The 23,965-nt window shown below is 40.9% G+C and overlaps 1 protein-coding gene across 1 annotated transcript in view; it reads right to left on the minus strand.

The window, feature by feature from the left end:
- Positions 1–12,304: 12,304 nt before the first annotated feature.
- The window catches only part of nacc1b (nucleus accumbens associated 1, BEN and BTB (POZ) domain containing b), a 56,239-nt gene continuing 44,578 nt past the window's right edge, over positions 12,305–23,965 (minus strand). The window contains exon 6 of the mRNA XM_028823418.2: positions 12,305–23,830. Coding sequence (XP_028679251.1) covers positions 23,571–23,830 — 260 coding nt within the window. The 3' untranslated portion in view covers positions 12,305–23,570. The remainder of the gene's footprint in view (positions 23,831–23,965) is intronic.

The following is a 23,965-nucleotide window of genomic DNA, read 5'->3' on the forward strand; positions in this document are numbered from 1 at the left end:
TTTTAATGCTTCATTTTAGTGGTCTCGCTTGTTAAGGTTCTCCAACCTTAATTGCTTATTTCAATCTTAAACTGCTGCATTCAGTGTTTTAATTGCTCCTTATTAGCAATAAGATGTAAAAGACAAAGCAGCCAGCAGTTCTCCAGCTAACTTTTTTCCAATCACATCTGTGTGTGTTCATCATGCACGGTTGGATTTAATAAAACACTTAATAGAAAAATGACAGACTGAAAATGATCTGTTTTAGGCTTCAAATCATTTGGATGATATCCTTGGAAAGGAAAAAAATCTACAATATAAAAGCCTTACATTGCACAGACTAACAAGCCATAAAATTAAATAAGGTCTGAGATTGGCAATGATTGGTTTCTAATTAAGCAATTGGTTTGGAATGAAAACCTGTAGCCACTGCGGCTCACCAGGACCGACATTGCCTACCCCTGTTTTACATCTTTTTGCTAATAAGGAGCAATTAAAACACTGAATGCAGCAGTTTAAGATTGAAATAAGCAATTAAGGTTGGAGAACCTTAACAAGAGAGACCACTAAAATGAAGCATTAAAATGTCACTTAAGTAATATGTGCTTCATCAGCAATAATTGAGTTCTCGTTAAGGAACTGGGTTGGAACAAAAACCTGCACATACTGTGGCACTCCAGGACCGACATTGCCTACCCCTGGTATAAAGCATTAGGGGAAAAAAAATAACCTGCCAAGAAGTTGAGCACCAAAACAGCTTTTTGCACCATGGCAGTGCACTTACACAGATTGCATTATCTGTCAGAGAGATTTTGATCAAAAGCAATGTGGTTGCTGTTTTGCACCCCCTGTATTCACCAAATGTTGCTCCCCGTGACTTCTTTTTGTACCTGAAATTAGAATTGAGACTGAAGGGATGAAGATTTACTACCATTGAAGTAGTACAGGAAAATATGCCAGAGGCTTTATACAGTACATGATAACAAAAGATGAGAAGCAGAGGGACAAGAGCATCGCATCTCAGAGAGAGCATTTTGAAGTTGACTAAAAGCAAACTGCTGTAAATTTTATAATAGGTTTTTAAAAAAAAAAAAAAATTGCGAATTTCTGGATCCCCCATGTACAGTATTCCCTTTATTTCTTCACATGTATGATACCTTCAAAAAGTCCTCAGACCCCTTTAGTTTTTTCACATTTTATGTTGGAGTCTTGTGCTAAAATCGTTTAAAATACTTCTTTCCCTGATCAAGCAACCTTCAATACCCCAGAATACCAAAGGGAAAATAGAGTTTTGGAGATTGATGCAAGTAGATTAAATTGTTAAGATGTTGAGAGTCCACCTGTGGTCATCTTGATTGCTTGGAGCGATTTGTAAAGGCACACACCTGTCTAGAGAATTTGCCACAATTGAGCAAAAATCAGGCCAGGAGGACGAAGGAATATTGTCTTTGTTGAGGCAAATATTTGAGGAAGGCTACAAAAAAAGTGTTTGTAGTGTTGAAAGTTCCCAATAATGTAGTGACCTCCACAGTCCTTAAACAGAAGAAATTTGGAACAACCATTACTCTTCCTAAAACTGCCCACTCAACCAAACTGAGCAGTCATGGGAAGTAGTGTCCAAGAACCTGATGGTCCTTTTGACAGAGATCCAGAGAACGTGTGAAGATGGGAAAACCTTCCAGAAGGACAACTGTCACAACACTCCACTCATCTGGACTTTATGACAGAGTGACCAGATGGAAGAATCTCCTCAATGAAAGACACATGTAAGCCCACTTGGAGCTTGCAAAAAGGTACCTACCTAAAGAACTTTTTTCTCACATTTTAAGAGATTGTGTGGTCTGAAGCCAAGGCGTGCGTGACTCGAGCTCAAGTCTGTGAATGTCTTTGAGTGGTCCAGCCAGAGCCTGGTCTTGGACCCAATCGAACATTCCAGAAGTTTGTGTCAGTTTTGTATAGCAAGTGTTTCTCGGATGTCTTCGCTTACGCCTCCTTTCCGTATTCCAAGTTAGAGCCTGGCTTGCGGTGTTGGTGCATGGCTTTCTTGGGGTGTCACCAAGTCTCCACCACTTCTTCTATAGCAGCGGTTCTCAAACTTCTTTAGAATTTCTTGCGTGGCGGTCCCTTTAAAAATTGTTTGATGGCTTGCGGATCCTTTTATTAAAAATTAAAAAATCAATATTTCAAGAAAATTGGGGGCACCAAATACTTTGCACAAGGGTGCCTCATACCCACTGTGCGGCACTGCATAGGTACAGGCTGCCGTGAATAAAACATTTTTTGACAAACAATTATTTATTCAGAAAATATTACGTACATCTTAGTTATTAAATTTAGTTAAAATTTTAATGGGATGGATGCATCTGCTTTGCCTTAACCAATTTTGTTGAGCGGGCAATTTCACCACTTAAAAACACAAAAAATGTAAAATATGTTTGTTGATTATCTGTATCCACCTTTAGCACTCTTACTTGCTTCTGAAATATACGAAAACTTCGCGAGTGTTTTGATTCTAAGAAAGAATCTATCATTTTTGATTATGATAAAAATAATAAGGGCTGGTTTGTGAGGAGCGGTGAGAAAACAATGCGGTGGCAGCGGATTAGTGGTCGGGTCTAGGTGGTGGGGGTAACGATGGAGCTCAGTCACTTACTTCCCCTCGGATGGTAAAGGTTAATAATTATAAAAATATAAATAGTATAAATATGCAATCATTTCTCACGGTTCCACCGAAACCGCTAGGGGACCGTGGGCCCCAGTTTGAGAACCGCTGTTCTATAGGGTTCTGCCAAGTTCTCTATCACAGCTCTGCTTTGCTGATGGTCTCCAGCATGTGAATCTGCAGAGTACTACGTAGGCGGTAATTGATGAAGGTCTGGGAATCCCTTTGAATGGCCTTTGTTATTCTCTGCTCCTTATAACAGCACAGACTTGTTTGTATTGAATAAACAAAGCTTAGATAGATAGATAAAACTTTATTTGTCCCTCGGGGGCAATTTAGCATGGGGGCTCAGCCAAACACCATGATGTTCTTGAGTGGTCTCCTCTAGACTTTCTCTTATACTCGGGTATGGGGATGGATATTTGAGAACTGCACGACAATGATTATATTTTATATTATGTACATTAAAGAACCATCAACAACAAATCAAATTAGTAATATATTGCACAGTTATTATAAAAGTAAAGTTGAATAAAACGGACTGTGCATCTGCATGAATAAAAAAAAAGTACCACTTCCGGTTAGCAGAAATCGACCAAAAGTTGATAGAAATCTACATTTTGTACCCAATACTTGTATGCAAAATTTGGTTGACCTAAGTGAAAGCGTACTCAAGTTATCGTGTTTACATACACATATACAGAGAGGACATAATTCCAAAAATGGTATTTTCGGACTCGGGGAGATCTAAAACGTCGAGTCATCAAAATCTTGAGGTCAAATTTTTCGACATTACAATATTTTCCCTATACTTTGTGTACGAGAAAGTAAAAACTGGAAATTTGAAAAGGGCCCATTGACCAAAGCTGTAAGTGCATCTACAACATGAAATAGACATCACGATTGTGATACGTATTCATACATCTAAGAACATAACCCCAGTTTTTTGGGTTTGACATTGTCCCCAGTTCTGACAGCTCATTGGAACAGTTTAGCTACTGGCTAAACAAACCAGCCCAATGGAGTGAATGATCCACTCTCATTTAATGTGTTAAGTCTTTGCTTCTCCAGATGCTCCCGCATTGTCTTCGCTGTATGTTTCAGGTCATTCTCTTACTTAAAGGTAAACCATTGCCCCAGTGTGAAGGGGTATGCACGCTGGAGGTTTTTCTCCAAGGACCTCTTGGCAGTTGGCCTCATCCATCCTTCCCTCAGTTCTGACAAGTGGCTATGTCCCAGCACCCTCATACATTGATACTTCACCTTAGGTATTTGGTAGATGATGTGTGGTGCCTGCTACTCTCTGGACACAGTGCTTTCAGTTAATTTTTTCTTGTCAGACTAGAGAATCTTTTTCCTCCTGCTGTTGCAGTCCTTTAAAATATCATAAGCGTTTTACTCAAGAGTGATGTCCATCCAGCCACTATACCGTAAATGCCTGCTTGATGGAGTGCTGTTAAGGTGCACATCCTTTCAGTAGATTCTCGCATATCAGAAGAGGACTTCTGAAGCTCGGTTAGAGTGAACGTTGGGTTCTCTGTCACCTCCCCAACTAAGAATCTTCTTGCTTGGTTACTCAGTGTGGCCAGATAGCCAACTCTTGGAAGAGTTCTTGTGGTTCCTACCTTCTTCCATTTCACAATTCTTGAAGGTACTGTGCTCTTGGGAACATACAAATCGTCGTATCCCCTTGCCCTGATCTATACCTCACCACAGTTTGGTTTGTGGAGGTCTAAAGAGAGTTCCTTGAACTTCATGGCTTGTTTTTTGTCCTAACATACCATGTGAGTTGTGGAGCCTTCTGCACACAGGTACACGTGCCTTTCTAAACAATGATCAATCACTTGAATTTGCCGCAGGTGGACTCCAGTCCAGTTCTAGCTGCATCACAAGGAGAAGTAAAGCAGACAGGATGCCCTTAAGCACAGTTTGTAGTGCCACAGCAAAGGTACAAATACGAAAGGAGAGAGTTCAGTTTTTGCACACCTTTCTGAAAACGTGGTTTTATTTTCTCATTATGGGTCACAAAGGGGGGCTTGATGGGCCCATCAACTATCCATTTAAAATGAAACCTACAACATAAAGTGAAGGGGGTCTCCATATTTTATGAATCCACTGTAGACCTGCTTCACAGGTAATATTTGCATTGAGCTCAATAGCAGCCTCTACTGTAGAGCCCAAAAATGACTTATCTGGTGTCAGACATACTTACTTACCCAGTAAAAAGTGTCATGTAAAGGAGTAGATAATGTTGCTGTGGTACAATAAACCAATCTGTTTCTAATGAGGAGTTTTGTCCCTTTTGATAGACAATTCTGGAAACAAATGAACTTTCTCAGCATTTCCCATGGCAGAGCTTGCAGAGTGAGACAGTGTAACAGTGAAAATAAAAAAACAAAACAAGAATATACAACTACGAGGAAAAACAACCAGAGTGACACAATTTGAGGTAAGGAAGGCAGAAGTTTAATGGTCAGGTAGTTTTACTCACTTATTTTGGAGTTTGTTACCATGTTGTACGAGGGACGTTCAAAAAGTTTCTGCACTTTTATATTTTCATTGGAAACGGTGACGGCAGGAGTAGTAGTAATTGGTCATGGCTCAGCATGTCATGTGACTAGTTCTGTCTGGCAAGCCGGCTGCTGTTGCAGTTTAGTATAAGAGTTGTCACCCTATCGTGAAGATGGCTGCAACACCAAAGAGGAACAGAGTTCTGTCATACACTTTTTGTGGGCCGGGAGCACAAATTCATCTCCGCACATGTGGTCAGTATGGGGATAAAGTTCTCTCTCGCATAGAGTTGTTTATGAGGGGACTGAAATGTTCAAAAATGGCCGTACTAGTGTGACTTATGCAGAGAGAGCTCCAGATGTCCAGCTACAGCCACGAGCATGAGGAATGAAGAAAGAAAACCGATTTGCGAAAACAGAAGAATTTTTTGCTGATGGCATTAAAAACTTGGTATGATGCTGGGAAAATTGCACCGCAAAGGAAGGTGACAATGTAGAAAGGTGATGTCATTTGCTTTTGAAATTCTTAATAGAGTTTAAAAAAAGTGCGGAAACCTTATGAACATCCATCGTATTTTGATCAGTACATGCATTTAAGAATTCCACTGGACTACTGTAATAAGTAGAAATAGTATATATTGCACATGAAAGAATAGTATCTGATAAGCAGGTTGTGTATATACAGTTAAGTGTAATGCTTTAAAGTACAGCTAAAGAATGTCAAGCTCCATGTCCTCCCTGTGTTGAATCCGTTTGGGTATCAAATCAAAGGTGGAGTGGTGGCTCTGAGGCTAGAGATCTGCACTGGCAATCAGAAGGTTGCCGGTTCGAATCCCGAAAATACCAATAGGGACTCTGCTCTGTTGGGCCCTTGAGCAAGGCCCTTAATCTGCAATTGCTTAGCGCTTTGAGTAGTGAGAAAAGCGCTATATAAATGCAAATAATTATTTTTATTATATCAACTCTATTTCCATAACTGTTGATGTCAAAATACATAAGGGGGGGGGGGGGGTTACGAAGTATTTGATCCCCTGCTGAATTTGTATGTTTGCTCACCTACATAGAAATGGAGTCTCTCATTTTTATGGTACTTTCATTTTAGTGGAGAGAGACAGAACATCAACCAAAAACCAAGAAAAAAAAAATTACATAAAAATTATAAATTGATTTGCATGTCATTGAGTGAAGTATGTATTTGATCATCTAGAACCCAGCCAGAATTCTGGCTCCCACAGATTGTAATCTGTGTTCCACGTGGGCACACCACCAATCAATCAGTCAATCAATTTCAGATACTCCTAATCTCAATTTGTTATATGTATGAAGCCCACCTGTCCACAGAATTTCTTCCACCACCATGGGCAACATCAAAGAGCTGACAAAGGACATCAGGGACAAGATTGTAGACCTGTACAAGGCTGAAATGGGTGACAAGACCATCTACAAGAAGCTTGGTCAGAAGGTGACAACTGTTGGTGCGATTATTTGGAAATAGAAGAAATTATACCATCAATCGCCCTTGGTCTGGAGCTCCATGCAAGATCTCACCTGGGGTGAGGATGATCATGGGAAAGGTGAGGGATCAGCCCAAAACTACTTGCTTGTTAATGATCTGAAGGCAGTTGGGACCACCATAGTCACCAAGTAACACACTATGCTGTAATGGATTGAAATCTTGCAGCACCTGCAGGTCCCCCTGCTCAAGAAGGCACATGTACAGGCCATGTCTTAAATTTGCCAGTGAACATCAAAATGATTCAGAGAAGGCTTGGGAGCAAGTACTGTGGTCAGATGAAACCAAAATCGAACTCTTTGGCATCAACTCAACCCGCTGTGTTTGGAGGAAGAGAAATGCTGGGTAGGACCCAAAGAACGCCATCCCCACAGTCAAGTACAAAGGTAGACACCACACTCTGGGGCTGTTTTTCTGCTCGCCCCATGAGGTGAGATCTTGCGTGGAGCTCCAGACTGAGGGTGATTGATGGTCAGTTTAGATTTCTTCCAATTTCCAAATAATTGCACCAACAGTTGTCACCTTCTCACCAGCTTCTTGCTGATGGTCTTGTAGCCCATTCCAACCTTGTCCCTGATGTCCTTTGACAGCTGTTTTGTCTTGCCCATGGTGGTGGAGAGGTTGGAATGGAAGAAATTGATTCTGTGGACAGGTGTGCTTCATACACATAACGAGTTGAGATCAGGAGGATCTGATTGATTGTAGTCAGCACACAGCCAATCAGTGGGAGCCAGAATTCTGACTGGGTTGTAGGGGATCAAATCTTTATTTCACTCCATGACATGCAAATCAATTTATAATTTCTATGTAATGTTTTTTTCTGAACTTTTGGTTGATATTCTGTCTCTCTCCACTAAAATGAAACTACCATAAAAATTAGAGAGACTGATCATTTCTTTGTCAGTGAGCAAACTTAAAAATTCAGCAGTTGATCAAATACTTATTTTCCCCCCACTTTAATATCGATGGACCAGATTCATTTCAGCCTGTATTTACTAGATCAGATAAGTTTCCATACACCAAGTTGAATGTCTGTTTAAACAGCCTGGAGGTTTCCGGAAATTTATGCCATCCCAACTCAGGGGGGGAGATTGAGGACCTTGCCCAGTCTCGTTCCTCCTTAGGTGTGATTTTCAAATAACTGAAGGTACCATAAACTTCTGTACGCAAATACAAATATCACAGAGCACAGTGACATGGCGTCGTTCAGGAAGGACGCACAAACGACTCCCTGGGATGAACAAACTTTGTTGCAAAAGGTTCAACTGCACTCTAAGACAACAACCACCACCAGAGGAGGAGTGGGAAGCCAAAGTGATCAACCTCCACCATTAAGAGAGTCCTTCATCACCAAGGCCTGAACAGCTCTCATATGCAAGGAAGAAAGCCCCCCACTCCAAGCCTGGTTTTAAAAAACAAATAAAAAACACCTGGCTTTTAGGAGGAACATTCTGTGGTCCGATGAAAGAAAAATGGAACTGTTTGGCCATAATGTTCGCTGTGAAGTGTGAAAGAAGGGCGAGGCTTTTAAGCCAATAACCACCATCCCAGCTGTGAAACATGGAGGTGGCAGCATCATCTTATGGGACTAAAGGGCCCTTTAGAAAAGAAATGCAATAACTGCCATCTTGAGGTGGGAGGATAATCTAGAAATTCTAAAGCAACAGCCAGAAAGTTCAAACCTGGTTTGATGTTTTGTTTTCCAGAATGGATATCTGCTTAGCATCATTATCCTAAGTCGTCACAAAATGATTTAAAGATAACAAGGTGAACGCTCTGATGTGTGTACCACAAAGCCTCGACCTGAATCCCACTGCAAATTTGTGGGGTGAATTGAAAAAAGTGTGTCCAAGCAAGGAAGCCCACAAACCGAACCATCTTCCACCAGTCCTGTAAGGAGGAATGGGCTGTGTCGTGAAGGCGACCCTTAAGCGTTTGATTCAAATGAAACGATTAAAAAGCAAGACCACCAAACACAAAGAAAGTGTATGGAAGCTAAAAATCTGGCCTAGTAAATAAATGCTGAGATACAGTTACAGAAATAAGTCTTCAACCTCATCAACATTTTTCTCTTTCAACATATTTCCAGTTTACGTATGTACATGAAAGGTAGACCCGACATTGGTATTAACTCAATATGCTGACACAGCCAAAGAAATATTCAAGTTCCAATCCATAAGAAAGTTGTGTGCAATAAAGTATTGAATACAGTAAGAAAAATCACTAAAGCAGCAAATTCCACTAATGTGTCCTCCTACTTTTGCTAATAAGAATCAGCTGGGCTGGTACATGGTGGTTGGTTAGAACTTTCACTCTTTGAAAAAGGGTTACCCACCTCTGAACGCAAGTTAACAAATCAGTTGTTGCACCAAGAGGTCACACTAGTAACATCTCATGACGGGCCATCAAACTTTTATCAATCATCCGGACGAGGCTGCCAATGGGTTTTGGACGTCCCCGCACTATTTGCTTCCAGCTGGTTCGATCTTGTGCTATTGGCCTTGGCCTCCCATTAAGCAGAATCAATATCATTTAAAGTCGTCCCTCAACTTGACGTGCCCAAGTTTTCTTAGGCATATTTCATTGCAACTTCCAGGTTGTTGGGTGGTTTTCATCCATTCTTCACACCAGCGTAGTCTTTTATTCCAAATTTCCTCTGCTATACTGGGTTGTTGGAGGCATCTGATCCTTATTGTTTCATTTTGTAGGCGGTCTTTGAGAGAGATTCTGAGAATTGTCCACAGGCATCACATCAGGAACGTTGATGAGTAGAGGTAAAGAGCTCTTCCAAGACCTTCACAAATAAGTTTGTTGAGCAACATAGCAATGGCTCTGGTTACCAATGGATTTCTCAACTCCTACATGTTCCCCGTAAGCACCACTGAAGCCATTATACATAAGTGGAAGAAACATTACTCTGTTGTCATCCAGCCATGCACAGGAGCTCCTAGTAAAATTTTTGACCTGGTAGGCTAAAAGTTAGTCAGAAGAGTAGCACACAGCCCAAGAAACAATTGAAAAAACCTGCAAAAAGATCTGGAAGCTCTGAGAAAACAACAGGAGTTGCTCTCCACCCCCAGGAAGATCCCATTACTGGGAAGAGGTTGGGAGCAATGCACTGACACAGCACGGTGCTGTACCCACCAAATGACAAACCACCTCAAGATCCCAAATTAGGACCCAAGCACAGCCACTAGAATGGAACCAGTGTGAGGTTTTTAACCATGGCTGGAGTATTCCCTGTAAGTTGGAGGAGCTGCTTGTAGGGCTGGATGCAGTTTAATGTCATACCCAGGATGGAGTAATTGCAGGTTAAGGGCTCAACGGAGTGGAATCACTTCTGATATTTATGGGATTCGAACTGGCAATCGGAAGGTTAGGGTAATATGCACACAGCCACCACTTTTGGAGAAAAGGCCTTTAGACTACTAGGAAAATGTGTGGTCAAAAATCAAATATTTTTGGCAACAATATGACACGTCACATTTGGAGGAGAAATGGTTCTGCATATGACCCTAAAACTACCTTACCTACAGAGAAATGCAGAGGTTCAAGCATCATGGCATGTTATGGTTTCTCTTCTCACTTTTTATCAGTAGATTCCAAATTATCGAAAGGAAGATGAATGGAGTCACGTACCGTAAATTTCTTCAGTTACGTGTTCCCATTCATCAAGGTAATAAGGGTCAGATGCGGGTGAAACTTCCAGTATAACGACGATTCTAAACCTACTGCAATGGAGACCCTGTGGCTCCAGAGGAAGAAAATAAAGGTGCTGGTATGGCCCAGTTAATCACTAGACAAACCCTAAAGAACAAGGTTTCTTAATTAAAATTAAGGGGAAGTGTATTTAAAACTGAAGCCAGAAAACACCTCTATTATGCAAAGAGTTATGGGACTCTGTGACACACAACCGAGACATGGAGTTGAAGCAGAGACCTTAAGAACCGTTAAGAATCTGTTTGAGATTTTGGGACGGGTCAGCTATTAGCTAAAGAAATGGGCTTGATGGACTGAATGGTCTCCTCATTTATCAAATTTCTTATGCTCTTAAACCTTTTTTTTTTCCTCTTGCCACCCAATCTTGCCCTTCTTAAGTGTCTTCAAGACCAAACCGGTGCCGAATGTTATAGTGGAGCAATGCCAATATCTTAATCAACCTGCAGCAACACACCATGTTTAACCATTCGTTAAATATAACAATGACTCATAAATCCCAGCAAGACCCAAAGACGACAACCTGTAACCCAAAACCCAGAGTTTAAGAAACCCTGCTATAGAGCAGTTGTGGAGGGAACTGAAGATCAAGATTCACCAGTGGATCCCCCCCACAAACTGCCTATGCAGAAGAATGGGCCAAAATCCTACCTGAACCCTGTGAGAGATTTGTGTCTTCATACAGGAAGAGTCTTGAAGTGGTCACTGCAGAGGGTTCTCCACAGAGTCCATGAGCACATTCAATAGTTTCCTTGTGTGTCATTCCACTTTATTGCATATAACTTTATGGATTGGATTTTACGATTTCTTTGGCTGTGTCATTTTATTGTGTTAATACCAATATCCTCCCTAAACTTCGTGTACATTGCTGCTTGGACAGTATGTTTAAGAAAAATGTCTACATGTTCAATACTTGCTCCCCAAAGTAAATCTGTCTCTTTGTGATTACCAGGACATTACCACTTATGGTCATAATGTCGATATTCTAATTGATTTAACACCAGGAATGTCTGATAACTTGACATGAGTGTTGTTCTCAGACATGGAGTTTAAAAGTCTTTAGCCGATTTTATCAAAACATTTGGCATCAACTGTACACCAACTGCAGTGACATATCAATTAAACGTCATGGCTGCCACCACTTACATTATGTGCCACCGCAGCTAAATCAGACAGAATTAAAATTTGTAATTTTGTGAATTCTCATACACGACCACAAATAAAAGTAAAATGTAAGACTTACTGTTCTTCGTTAATAAAACACAAGATCAGCCTTAACGTTTGTTACAAATGTTTATTAAGATATTCAGATTTTTTTTATACAGTAGTTAATGTGCAATTATCTTTATTATTGGGTCACAGTTAGGAATTCACAAAGTTATTGGCACTTTGAACACAGAATAAACACTGGCATTACGGGATTTCACAGCGGGGTCCTCAACATCAGTAGACGCTACTGCATTGGTTTTAAGCAAATCTGGATTAATACCTCATGCTGTGAGTGCACAACTAACAATCAAACTTCATTAGTGCTTCTATGTATAATATACAGTATATATAGTGAAAGTGTTGCTAACCACAGCCGTACCAGAAATCGTGAAGCGTCTCTCTCATCGGTGAAAGGCCAAACTCGTTTTCCGGCTTTTTGTGATCTGCATGCCCGACAAGACGGTTAACAAGGAGTGCATTCGAAATGGAAACCAGAAAGTACGTCGAGGGTCATGGAGCTCGGTAACGGATTATCGAGACGTGCAGCTGGAGCAGACATGTTAAAAACGTTCAATGAGACATCGGGACAATTTAGCCGTTAAGTTATAAAAACTACTTCTCTCATTGTAAAATTGTATTACATAAAACAGTATCAGCTCTGCTATAAAAAGCCAAATGACGGAATTTTTACTATTGAGTATTACAGAAACCAGCATCAGTTTTGCTATAAAAAGCCAAATACTGTAATTGTTACCGAATTTTTTTTTTTCCCATAAAGCCACACCGTTTTGAGAAGATAAACAAAATCCAAATCAACATCTCACATTTCCCTTCATTAAAAAACTGAAAAAAGACCATCATTCCGTGAATACTGTTAAAATTTTGTCAGTGCGGAAATTTAATGAACTTTCATTGAGCATAAAAACAAACACCTAGAGACGACAAATCGGAAGAAATGAGACTTTTTTTCTTTTTTTTGCCGTTAAGTTTGAAATGGTGTGCAGGTCACTAGGAGAGCAGGCCATCGGAGTTTCTGTCCCCCGCCTTCTCGTTTCTGGTACGCGTGGTCTCTAAAAACAGCGGTTAATAAGTCTGGATAAAGTCTACAGGTGCTGGCAGCGAATGCATATAATTCAGCACGGAACATACAGAATTTGTACAAACTGCAGTGCCAAGCGTGCAGAGTGGAGGCCGAGCCTCCCCTCCACGTCAGTGAAGCAAACCCAGGTGATGCTACCAGTCCAGACCGCTGCGAGGCCTGTCCATCCAGCCGTCTCCCCCTCCCCCACCTCTCCGCATCTCGCTCTCATGGGGGAGCGCAAGCAAAATTAAAAAGATATATATATATATAGATATATAGATATATATATATATATATATATATATACACACACACACATATATGGAAAAAAAGCACTTCACATCCTGTCCTACAAGCCCAGACGCTGATCTGCCTGGGTCTCGACCATAGTGGCGGGGCAGGGCGACCGGTCTTGTTCATGCTTCCTCCAGTGCCTGCCTGGGGACGCGGTTGGATAAAACGGGGGGAAAAAAAAAAATCAAATTGCTCCATGAATAAAAGCTGTGCGCACATCCTGAAGGTGCTATTCTTGCTGGGAGTGTGACACAAACAGACAAACAAACCAAGGCGTTCGATTACTGCCAAGACGCACACACACACACAAAGAAAAAAACTCCAAATTTTAATACAGACACAGTTTTGAAAAGCGTCCATAGTTTTTTTTTTTTTTTTTCTCATTTTGTTAAAAATATATAAAAAAAAAAAAAAAAAAAACGTATTTACAAGCCTCTCTTTCAACGACCTCCTAACTGCCCACTTCAGGATGACAAGACCTCTGATCAGAGTGCAGTTTCCAGGGTCTTCTGGCACATTAGACACCACAACAGCTAATCGCAGCCTCTCAAGGTACATTCACAGCGAGGTGGAAGACATCGGCTCAGCGTGCATTCCTGGACCTTCAGACTTCCCGCCATCCTTAACGGACATTAAAGCTACCTGAGGCTAACGGCCTTCTTGCCTCCAAACCAGCACATTCAGTCTGCCAGTTTCACTGGGTGCGTCGACTTCGATCGAGCAATCCCTGCGATTTCTGGCCATTTTTCGCCCATCGAGGATTTTTATTATCACCTCTTTGGTCACTCAGCCAGTCCTAAAGCAGCAAGCCATTATCTGCTGTGGGTAGATGAGATCACAATCCTCAACTGAACAACAGAGAATTTCCAAAATGTTATCCGGCTACTGATTTTAATTACCAAAAGAAGAAAGGGGGAAAGAAAGTTTTGGATATTCATATAAATTAAAAGCAGTGTTAAAATACAGACTTGGGGACGTTTGGTTCTACTGCATACAAATTCGTCATATTTAGGATCATCTCAGAATTGAGCAAATGCGGATTAAGTTTAGAGAGAGACAGAGAAAGAGGGAGAAAAAAAGGTTCGACGGCATAAATTTCGAGAAGTATCCAGCTGCAGTCAGGACAGCTTTAGGCCTCTGACAGAACCGAGCACTTCAGACACTATGAGGCCCGGAACCTCCTTGTATTCATGTGAGGAACACGATGACATTTATTTTACCTCTTGTATACCTGCACAATTAAATAATTTACTAACTGGATTCAGTATATATATATATATATATATATATATATATACACATATACATATATACACACACACACGAGGTGAGACACAAAAATAACCAGACTGGGCTTTCTTGAAAAACCGTGGAGGTCGGCCGAACGTGAATCATAAAACTCTATCCCCTCCAACACGCCCTCCCAAACCACAGACCGGTTCGGTATATCCTGTGAAGAGCCCAGTCGGTATTTCCACATCAATCGCTACAGATAATGTCGGGTGAAAAAAAAAATCAAACCGCGAATCAACAACAAATTTCTTGCGAAATTGAACAAAATGGCCACTGAAACTTATGGAATGATAAAAACTGTAGTACGGTGATAACGGTTTGTCTCGCACACAAGTTTTTGAGTGGCATGAAAGTTTCAAGGAAGGACAAGAAAATGTGGAAGGCGTTCAACCCCCGGGTCACCCACGCTTGTCTCAGACAGATGAAAACATCAAAACGGTGAATCGGATTGTTCGAAATGATCGTACTGCTTTTTCCGTAAAGCAGTTTTTGACTGACAAAAACATTCCTGTCCTCGATCATCCTCCCTATTTGCCCGATTTAGCTCCCTGTGATTTTCACTTGTTCCCCAAAATCAAAAGTGACCTGAAGGGAACACATTTTTCTTCAATGGATGAAGTGAAGACAGAAACGTCAAGCCTGTTGAAGCGCCTCAAGCAAGAAGACATCCAGCGCTGTTTCAATCAATGGAAGATACGTATGCAGCGGTGTAGAGATCGGGAGGGGGAGGATATAGAAGGTGATGTTTAAAATGCTGCAATTCATCTGGTTATTTTTGTATCTCACCTCATATATATATATGTCAAAATTATGTTAACATTTAAATGGCGGAAACAATTTATTCACAAAACATACTTCATATATGCAATGATGATTTACAGGAATGCCTCAACCTGTTCGCCATATGTGGCACATAAATTCTCCAAAAAAATTTTATACAAGTATATCCATAGCAGTACCATTAGTGTTAACATAATTTTGACTCACCCTGTATGTATATAAACAATTACAAAAGTGACATCCATTCTGTGGTTTTGCTTCAGATGCAGAACTGAGAGACCTGAATAGTTTAGAAGTTTAACAAATGCTGAATTCACAGACCTCTAAACTACCGATTCCACAAGTTTGAGAGCAGGAACTGAAAGGAATTGAAATGGATTTGACGGGTATGCAATATAGGCATCAGTACTCCAGCGAAACATGGGGCGTGGCTCTTGGAATGTGGGCGGAGTCAAATAGATGCCACTGATAGGGGCGTCATCTTACGGGCCTCAGTATGTCTAAGGTCGCTGAATCAGTCTGAGGCTTCTTGCCTGCAGCTGGACTCTGTTGTAAATTTCACAGTTCCACAAATGTCCCTTTGTCAACTGTCCTTTCAAAATTTCCCAATGAAATCATGGAGTTGGTAATTAGTGACAGATGTAGAACAAAGTCCCATTGAATTGTCTACGGCTATAAAGTGGGAGTTCATACAATTATTTGACAGATGTTACTAATAAGCTCTTTCATTTGTGGTATTTCCGAAGTCACCCCAAACACCGACCGGAGCAGATGTAAGCGTTTCAAAAATCGGAATTAGCAATTTGTGATCAGATGCTTAAGGGTGATGGTAATAGTGACAGCGTTTTTTGTCAATGTCAATTGAAGCATTTTAGCTTGGCATCAGAGGTCAATCCTGAGCCGGTTGCCAAACACCATTGATGACCACATTGCCATTCAGCTGGAAGAAGAAGTGGCTTAGGTTACCACATTACAGTTTTACTAAAATATTTTACAATAGTATTTGGTATTCCAAAAGGTTTCTCAATAGTTTAATGTGATCCATGTACTTTTTGATATAAATACTGAACTTGAACCTTGCACAAAAAAAAAAATTAAATAAAAATTGCAGATTCTGCTGGGCAGTTCAAAGTGACAGCTTTGAAAGTACAGTTAAGTTGTAGTGATGTACTTAAACAATACGGGTGAGCATATTACGCTGGTATCCAGAAGGTTGACGGTTCGAATCCCCATCATTGCCAAAAAGAGATCCTACTCTGCTGGGCCCTTAACCTGCAGTTGTTCCAGGGGTGCTGTACAATGGCTGACCCTGCGCTCTGACCCCAAGGGGTATACAAAAAAAAAAAAAGGGCCAAATCATACTTCATGTTATAAAAGATACGCGGGGCAGTGTCTGATAAAGAAAGTGGAAAACCGTTACCATCATCATCCTTTATCATGGTAACTATGTGGCCAAAATTGAAAGGAGCACCCAGGAGATGAGAGACATCTTCTTTTTGGGGTTGTCATCAAAACATTTAAGACATTTTTTTTTTTTTTTTTACATTTTGCCTACCAACTTTAAAAAGAAGTCACATTTTCATGGGACAAGTCAGACTGCCATAGAAGAATGTCTAGGATTAGAGGTGTAATCGAACTCCAGGGTGTATTCCAGGGACAATGTTAATGTCAACGCAACTGATCAGACACATCTTTTAAGTAACACGTATGGCGTGCCACACAGTCCACATGTCAACTCAAAGAGATGCTCTTTTCCTCCAACTGGCAGGAAATCTGGGGGTACTTTCAAAAGACTCGCCACATCACAGATGTTCATAAATGTGTAATCGTAGACTGCCATGCGGCAAAAGAACGCAATTAACTTAGTAAAACTGCCACTTTCCTCTAAGTTTTCCTCTGCCTGAGTGCTATCTATTGATCCAGGCAATTTTGGAGGAAAAGGGGAGCATTCACCACGAAAAACCAATCAACAATTTGAGAGGAGATTCAACAGACAGCAACCTGTCCCTGAAAAACTACAGACATACCGCCATGATCTTTTGGTGGCCATCTTATTCAGTCCTAAACATTTTTTTTTTTTTAATCAACACTGATAAGAGGCAACATTACTTCGGCTCCATTTTGTGTATATTTTAAGAGATGATCACCTCCATTATGATGCTTGGTTTTCACCCGTTTTGTTTCTGATAGCGCCACCTATTGCCAGGCATGAGACTAAAGTCACGTGATGCAGTACTTGCCTCCTGCTTTATTTTAGACGGTGACACACAGCACTGTGTCCAAGCTTTGGATTTGCTTCACACCGACAACGGCTATTATTAATAATCCACAACAGTCGATAAATAAAAGCAAGCACTATGTCCTTCTGACTTTGATTTTGATTTTTGCCTGCTCCTGGTTGTTATTTTTTTACTTATCATGGTCAGATTCTCTATCCTGTTATCAATCACTCTTAATAATAGCTGACCAAAACACAGCAAACGTCCAGTCTTTCCTCAGGGTCTCTTCCAAGCTCCAGAACAGCCCTGTATGGTAGCACAGTCGGTTCTTAAAATCCCTTGGAGGCATCCTGGAGGTTTCTATCAAACAGTTCATTGCAAAACACCCTAAGCACGTCTGCAATTGTGAAATTCAACAGGCGTGCCCGCCTGTCAAACAAGTGCTGTGCGCCCGTGTCTTCCCTGTTCCAGTTTCGTGGGGAGGGAAGCAAAGAAGGATGGATTTAGTAGCCATCTCAACGCTCTAGTTGGTCAACCGAGTAGTTCACTTAGACGAGATACGCAATGCGATGGCCACGTAGTACGAAGGCAGCCTTCCTGTGGGGAATCTTAGACACAGTGAGAATGCTCCGACTGTCAATACGCTTCTACACTACAAGAAATTCTTCTTTGTCCCAGTGACTGCGAAGGACAAGTGAGTATCACAGAAAATGATAAGAGTTCCAAAAATCCGTTTTCTATTACACACGTGTGCAAAGAATAGAATACCAATTATTTAAACACCATGTAAACCTGTGATGGCCAAGTAGCTTCTACTTAAGTGTATACATTACTTTTAAATTTTGGCAACAAAGAATTTACTTTTAATCCACCACAAAAAAAAGTAAAAACTGATACAGAAAAACTGTACTTAATACTTCACAGCCTTTACAATCATCATCCTTTAAACGGTAACGCAGCTGTACGGCCGAAACTGAAGAGACCATCCAAAAGATGAGTTATTTTTTTGGGAAGCATTTCAAACATTTTTACATTTTTGGTATCCAACTTTAAAGAAACATGCAGGGCAGTGTCTAGTAATAAAAGTGAAAAGTCAAATTATGACAAAGGGATGTTTAGGATTAGAGACGTAACCGAACTCCTACCTCGGTGGAGAAGAGTGGATCTGCTGTGGAGTGAATGATAATGCGAGTACGAGCGATTCAACATATCGTTGAAATAATACATTTGGTGTGCGACACAGCTAATATGTCAACTCAAGGAGACACGATTTCCTCCTTTTCATCCAACCCCCGGAAATTTGGGGTTACATTCAAAAGCTTCACTACTTCATAGACGTTCATAAACGCAAAACTGGAGGCCACCTTACGCCGAAAGGTCGCAGTTAATTTAAAATTGCCCTCTACTTCCAGTTTTCCACTGCCAGGGTACTCTGTATTCACTCAAATGTTGTTGGGGTTCACATGATATGTATATATATATATTTGGGGGGTTTGGATAAATGGCTGCGACTTTATGAGATATGTGAGTTTCTGGAGGGTGTTCTCATTAGGTACAGTTGAAAGATGATTATTTCTTTTTTTCCTGTACATCATTCTGAATCAATAGTTAAATAATGAATAACTGAGGGGACTAAACACAGGGTGTTATTAGTGAAGCCATCCCTTGACCAAATTTGGTAAATGCAACCTCACGTCTTTTAAAATCAGGGGACTTCCTGTGATAAAACATAAATTAGTAATAAGTCCCCTGGATCTGCCTTATCAAATGCCGCGAGTTCTCCGACAAGTCTTCATATGGGAATAAGAAAGGCAGAGTCGTCACTCACACCACTTTGGTTTACTGATATGAAGCCACAAGGAAATATCAACTCGACAAAGGTGATCTGCTGATGTGCTTTACTAGCGACATCCACCCTGAGTGCATACCCAGAGCCCTCCTGCACCTCACTCATATAATAAAAATACAATAACAAATCCACCATTCGACACTGTTGTGAAAAGCATCAACAATCAGCTCTACTGGAGGAACACTTCAACTTTTTTAGTTTTTTCTTCAATAAAAACAGTGTACATCCAAAAACAGTCAGGGATTGCCGGAATCTCTCTTTTTTTGAAATATAGGACCATAATATTACCAGCAACAGTACGAAAAAAAGACAATTAAAAACGTAATTTCTAATTTTAGACACATAATGACTAATGCCATCAAGACAACTATCCTGAATAGCGTCTTATAAATAAGACGACGGACGATTCAGCAGGGCGTCAACATTCTCCTCTTCTCGTGTTCCGTCATTTACGATATATTTTGCTTAATGTGCTTGGCTGATTCTTCTCTCACAATCCAGTTCAGCACAGATTTTTTTTTTTTTTTAAGGCAACTAAAGATGCTCAGCTTACAGTACCTCTCAACTGGCACTTGTCAGGCGCTCTCCCACACGAGGGGGGTAAATCAAAAAAAAAATTTAAAAATCAACCCTTTTGGCTTCCTAAATTTCTTTCGCAGACCTTAATGGCCTCTTTTTATTCCTTTTCTGTAAAGGCCTCAGCCAAAACGGAGACTGAAATATTTACAGACACTAGTGTGCTTAAAAAATAACGACGACAAGAATAATAATACATACTAAGGAAATATCCCTTTACTTTCCTGTCTGATGATCAGCCAATCTTTCTCTCAGCGATATGTCTGCAATCAGACAGTTGGCTTATAGTCAGACCGCGATGCGATAAAGATACTTTCTCACTACCTGGTACTAATTTCAGATTTGAAAATTGTGTCAATATGGGATGGGAATAGCTGTTCATTACAGTGCAATAATAGCAGACTTTTACACTCTTAAAAAAAAGGAAATATATATATTTATATAAAAGAAAAACCTAAACAAGCCTCACTAATATTTACATCTGAGTAGACTAAAACTCACCCAGCGTTATTTACATTCGGACTTGATTCAAACTGTAGAGTTCAAAGAGCTTGAGGGGAAGAAGGAAACAAAAAAAATCAACTATGACGCTCTCTAAACTGTCCCAAGTACTTGTGGAAGCCAGTGTTCAAGGACATGTAAACCCAATCATACACACACACACACTCACTCATCCCACACAATGCACTCCTTAACGTTAACCAAACCATCAACTGTGTCATTCGCCCTAGCCAGCTATCTGTCCAAGGGACGGCGAAAGCCGCAGACTTGCAGGTACAAACTCTCGCAATAAGGCAGCAAATACGCAAATTTCAAAGTGTGCAAATGTTTGTCTAAAAACAGGAAACAAAAAAGAAAAAATCAAAATATATATGTATAGATAAAATCAATCAACACAGAGAACAAGGAAAGAATCACAAAATCTACGAACACTGCGTTGAAATCACGAAACAAAGACGTTGAAAAGTACACATGCACAGTACAGAGAGGCAAATCTGGGCAAGCAAAAAGGTTAGTTAAGTGATGACATTCAAAATATCAATTGGTTATACTAAAAAAAAAAAAAAATAATAATAATAAATAAATAAAAAAAATATAAGCATTCCCACACATCTGTCAATTTTAAGCACCCCCAAAACGAGATGCATTCAACGTAATTGCAACGATTCCCAGGCACACCTGTGATTCACGAACACAGATCTCCCCAACGCAAAAGGCCCCCGGGTTGTTGACGGCACTCACGATTTAGTAGTTACAAGCCTCCTGAACAGACGGTGGGTGGCGTACAAAACAAAACGAGAGAAGAACGTGACCAGACTTTTAAACATCCCATGGGAACGACAGTAACGAGTAGTTACGACAAAAGTTAAAAACAAGAGGGATTTGTGCGAGCTATCACACTTCTTTGGAGGATGAGGGCTGGCAGACCACCTTGAACATTGATGGATGTCTTTGTTTCTAACATACTGGTGGACTCGGACCTCCCACTCAGGGTTATTCTTCTTCTGAGCAGGTTTCACTTAAAGAATGTGGGAAATTCTGCCAGCCAAAGATGTTCCCACTCCTAAATCTCCAAGAAACTATAAAATATGTGTGTATGTGCATGGGGGGTGAATGCATTTTTAGTACAATATCATACACACACACACACAAAATATGTAAACCAATGACAGATTATCGCTCTCGGCGGGCACACTGAGGTTTGAAGGGGTTTCATGTCTTAACCAGGACGTGTACAGATGGTATAGTCAAACTCATCCTTTCTTTCCTGGGCACCCTGTATCCCTCAGTGGTCTTGTACACTAACAGATTTACAGAACTGTTGCCAAGAACAAGACTTGCTATTGCTAATGCCTTGCTTATTAAAAAAAAAAACAAAAACATTAAAAAATTAGAAAAAAAAATTAAAATGATAGCCTCCAGAGCATGTCATGGAATATTTGGTTAATGCACCTTAAAAGTAAATGGAACTTGCCATGCCATACTATAAATAGACCGATATGTAGGCACAAAAAGCATCACTTGTCACTTTGTAATGGAAACTTGGGCGTATCGTATGATTCGTTCTCGGCTAACCGGCCTAACGTTCATGATTCAGCACTACATTCCTCACTGACTGTGAGAATCTCAGCAATATTCTAGCAAATGAACACTTTCAGGGCATTGTGGGATGCTGCATTTTCCTCATTAAATTAGCATCCACATCATCACTTAGTAAATGTAACAATAAATAACACTCACTTGACTGCAGCTGGCACCATGTCAACTTTTACATTTGTTAAAAAGGCCCTGTATGGCTGACTCAAGAATGCCAGGTAATTTCAACATGGGGTGCTGCCACAGGAATGTTGTGTGGGCCGAGGGGATGACGTGTCAAATTAAACAGCAGCCTGTTCAAAAAAAAAAAAAAAATCATTGTATTTAATGTTTTTACAGTGATAGCACTTGAAAGTAGAATTAAACGGAAAAAAAAAAATCCACACATTATAGTGCGAATATAAATTTAAAAAACTTGTAATTTAATTTTACTCCTAATGTAGAGATTTGAATCTTAAAACTAAGGAATAATCTAGAGAAATACTAGAAATGGTCGCTAAAACTCTGCGGGGAGTGTGGTTACTTCACGTGGCCGCGTGAAAGGAGTGTTGGTCAGGAAGAGTAAGCCCCCCTCAGTCAGGGCGAGGCTATGGTTGATTAAACACCTCAAGGACAGGAGAGTCCGACGCATACAAGAATGCAGCATTTTGCGAGTGAAATAGTGTTGGGTTTATCCATAAACAAAATGCCAACAATAGCCTTGCGTTACAGCGAATACATTCAAAAAAACGTGAATGGGGTTCCACTCTCCTGTCCCCCTCCGGAGACAAACGATATGTCGAGTGCTTTATTACTGCAACAGACTCCTGATAAAGATATTGTCCTTCGAGCCCGATGACCGACATTGGCCGCCAACGACTTCCACACCGAGATTGTCCGTTCGGCTAACACACCGCCGGGGAGACCCCTTTTCTTTATTAATTTGTACCAAAAGCAGACTGTGGCTGCCCTACCCACGCAGGGTAAGTGATGGAGTGTGGTTGTGGTCGTCTCTCTGCAGGACACGGTCACGTCACTCCCCTTTCCCACCCGCACCCCCCCCTCCCCCTTTAAAATTCAGTGGGACAGTACTGAAATGACTCCAATTATCAAGCAGCATTATTGCACCTAATGGCAGCCGTTATTCATCTATCAAACAAATAAATAATGTGCAGCTAGAATAGAAAAATAACATCCAGCGACAGGCGGTAGGCACTATTGGAAATCAGAATACTTCTGACGAAAATTGCGGGGAATGTATGATTAAATTTTGTTATGTCTAGCCATCCCAAAAAAACAAAAAAAAATAAAAATAAAAGGATGATCTGCAACTGGACTGCTGGCAGTCATATTAAACCATACCACAAGCAAACAAAGAAGCTCAGCTATGTGCAGGGTGGGGAAAAAAGCAGAAACGCTTCACTAGCATGAGCGATGACAGGAGATGTTTCAATGGCGTTAGAAGGTAGATTAATCTCTTTAAAGCCCCTGCCAATGTCTACTTCAGAGTCAGAATACTAACAGTCTGTCTAAGCCTATGAGCTTTCAGTTCATCAGCAGAAGTAGTAGGGTGATGCAAATCAAGGAGCCTCGAAAGCTCTCAGGAGCCCATAGTCCCAAAACTATACAGGGTGGTCTCAGACTGAAGCGCAGACCTGTGGAAGGTAGCCGAAAATCAGGGTGACAGACGGCGAGTCTGGGTGTGGGGGGGGGTGGTTGGCGAGGGGGAATGCTTCTCCTATTCACTTACTAAAACAAAGTGTAGGACTCTTCGCCACGACGCCCGTCATCCCCCACCCACCCCATTCCTGCTCACTGCAGTGCCTCATTTGAGGTTCCTGCTTCTCCATCGTGGCTGCTCGTCTCAAAGCCGTGCTCTGCACTCATCACTTCCGCGTCCATTTTGACGGGATCGGGCAGGAAGTTGGAGTACTGCTCCCCCTCGGCCATTAACATCTTCAGTTTTGGGATCCAGCTCTTCCGCACGACACGTCGAGCATTGGTGCACATGTCAGCCGCAATCGCGTTCATCTCGCTCTCCTTGAAGCTTGGTGCAAAATTCTGACAGTAGACTGAAAGACAAGACGCACACATGCACAAAATGGTCAGATACATTATCAGGGCTCATTCAGGTAGGACACGTATTGCATGGAGTCCCGATAAACAGAGCCATCAGGTGATGAGGCAGGGACTACTAAAAATACAAG

The sequence above is a fragment of the Erpetoichthys calabaricus genome, chromosome 17 (genome assembly GCF_900747795.2).
Source record: "Erpetoichthys calabaricus chromosome 17, fErpCal1.3, whole genome shotgun sequence".
Taxonomy (NCBI): Eukaryota; Metazoa; Chordata; class Cladistia; order Polypteriformes; family Polypteridae; genus Erpetoichthys; species Erpetoichthys calabaricus.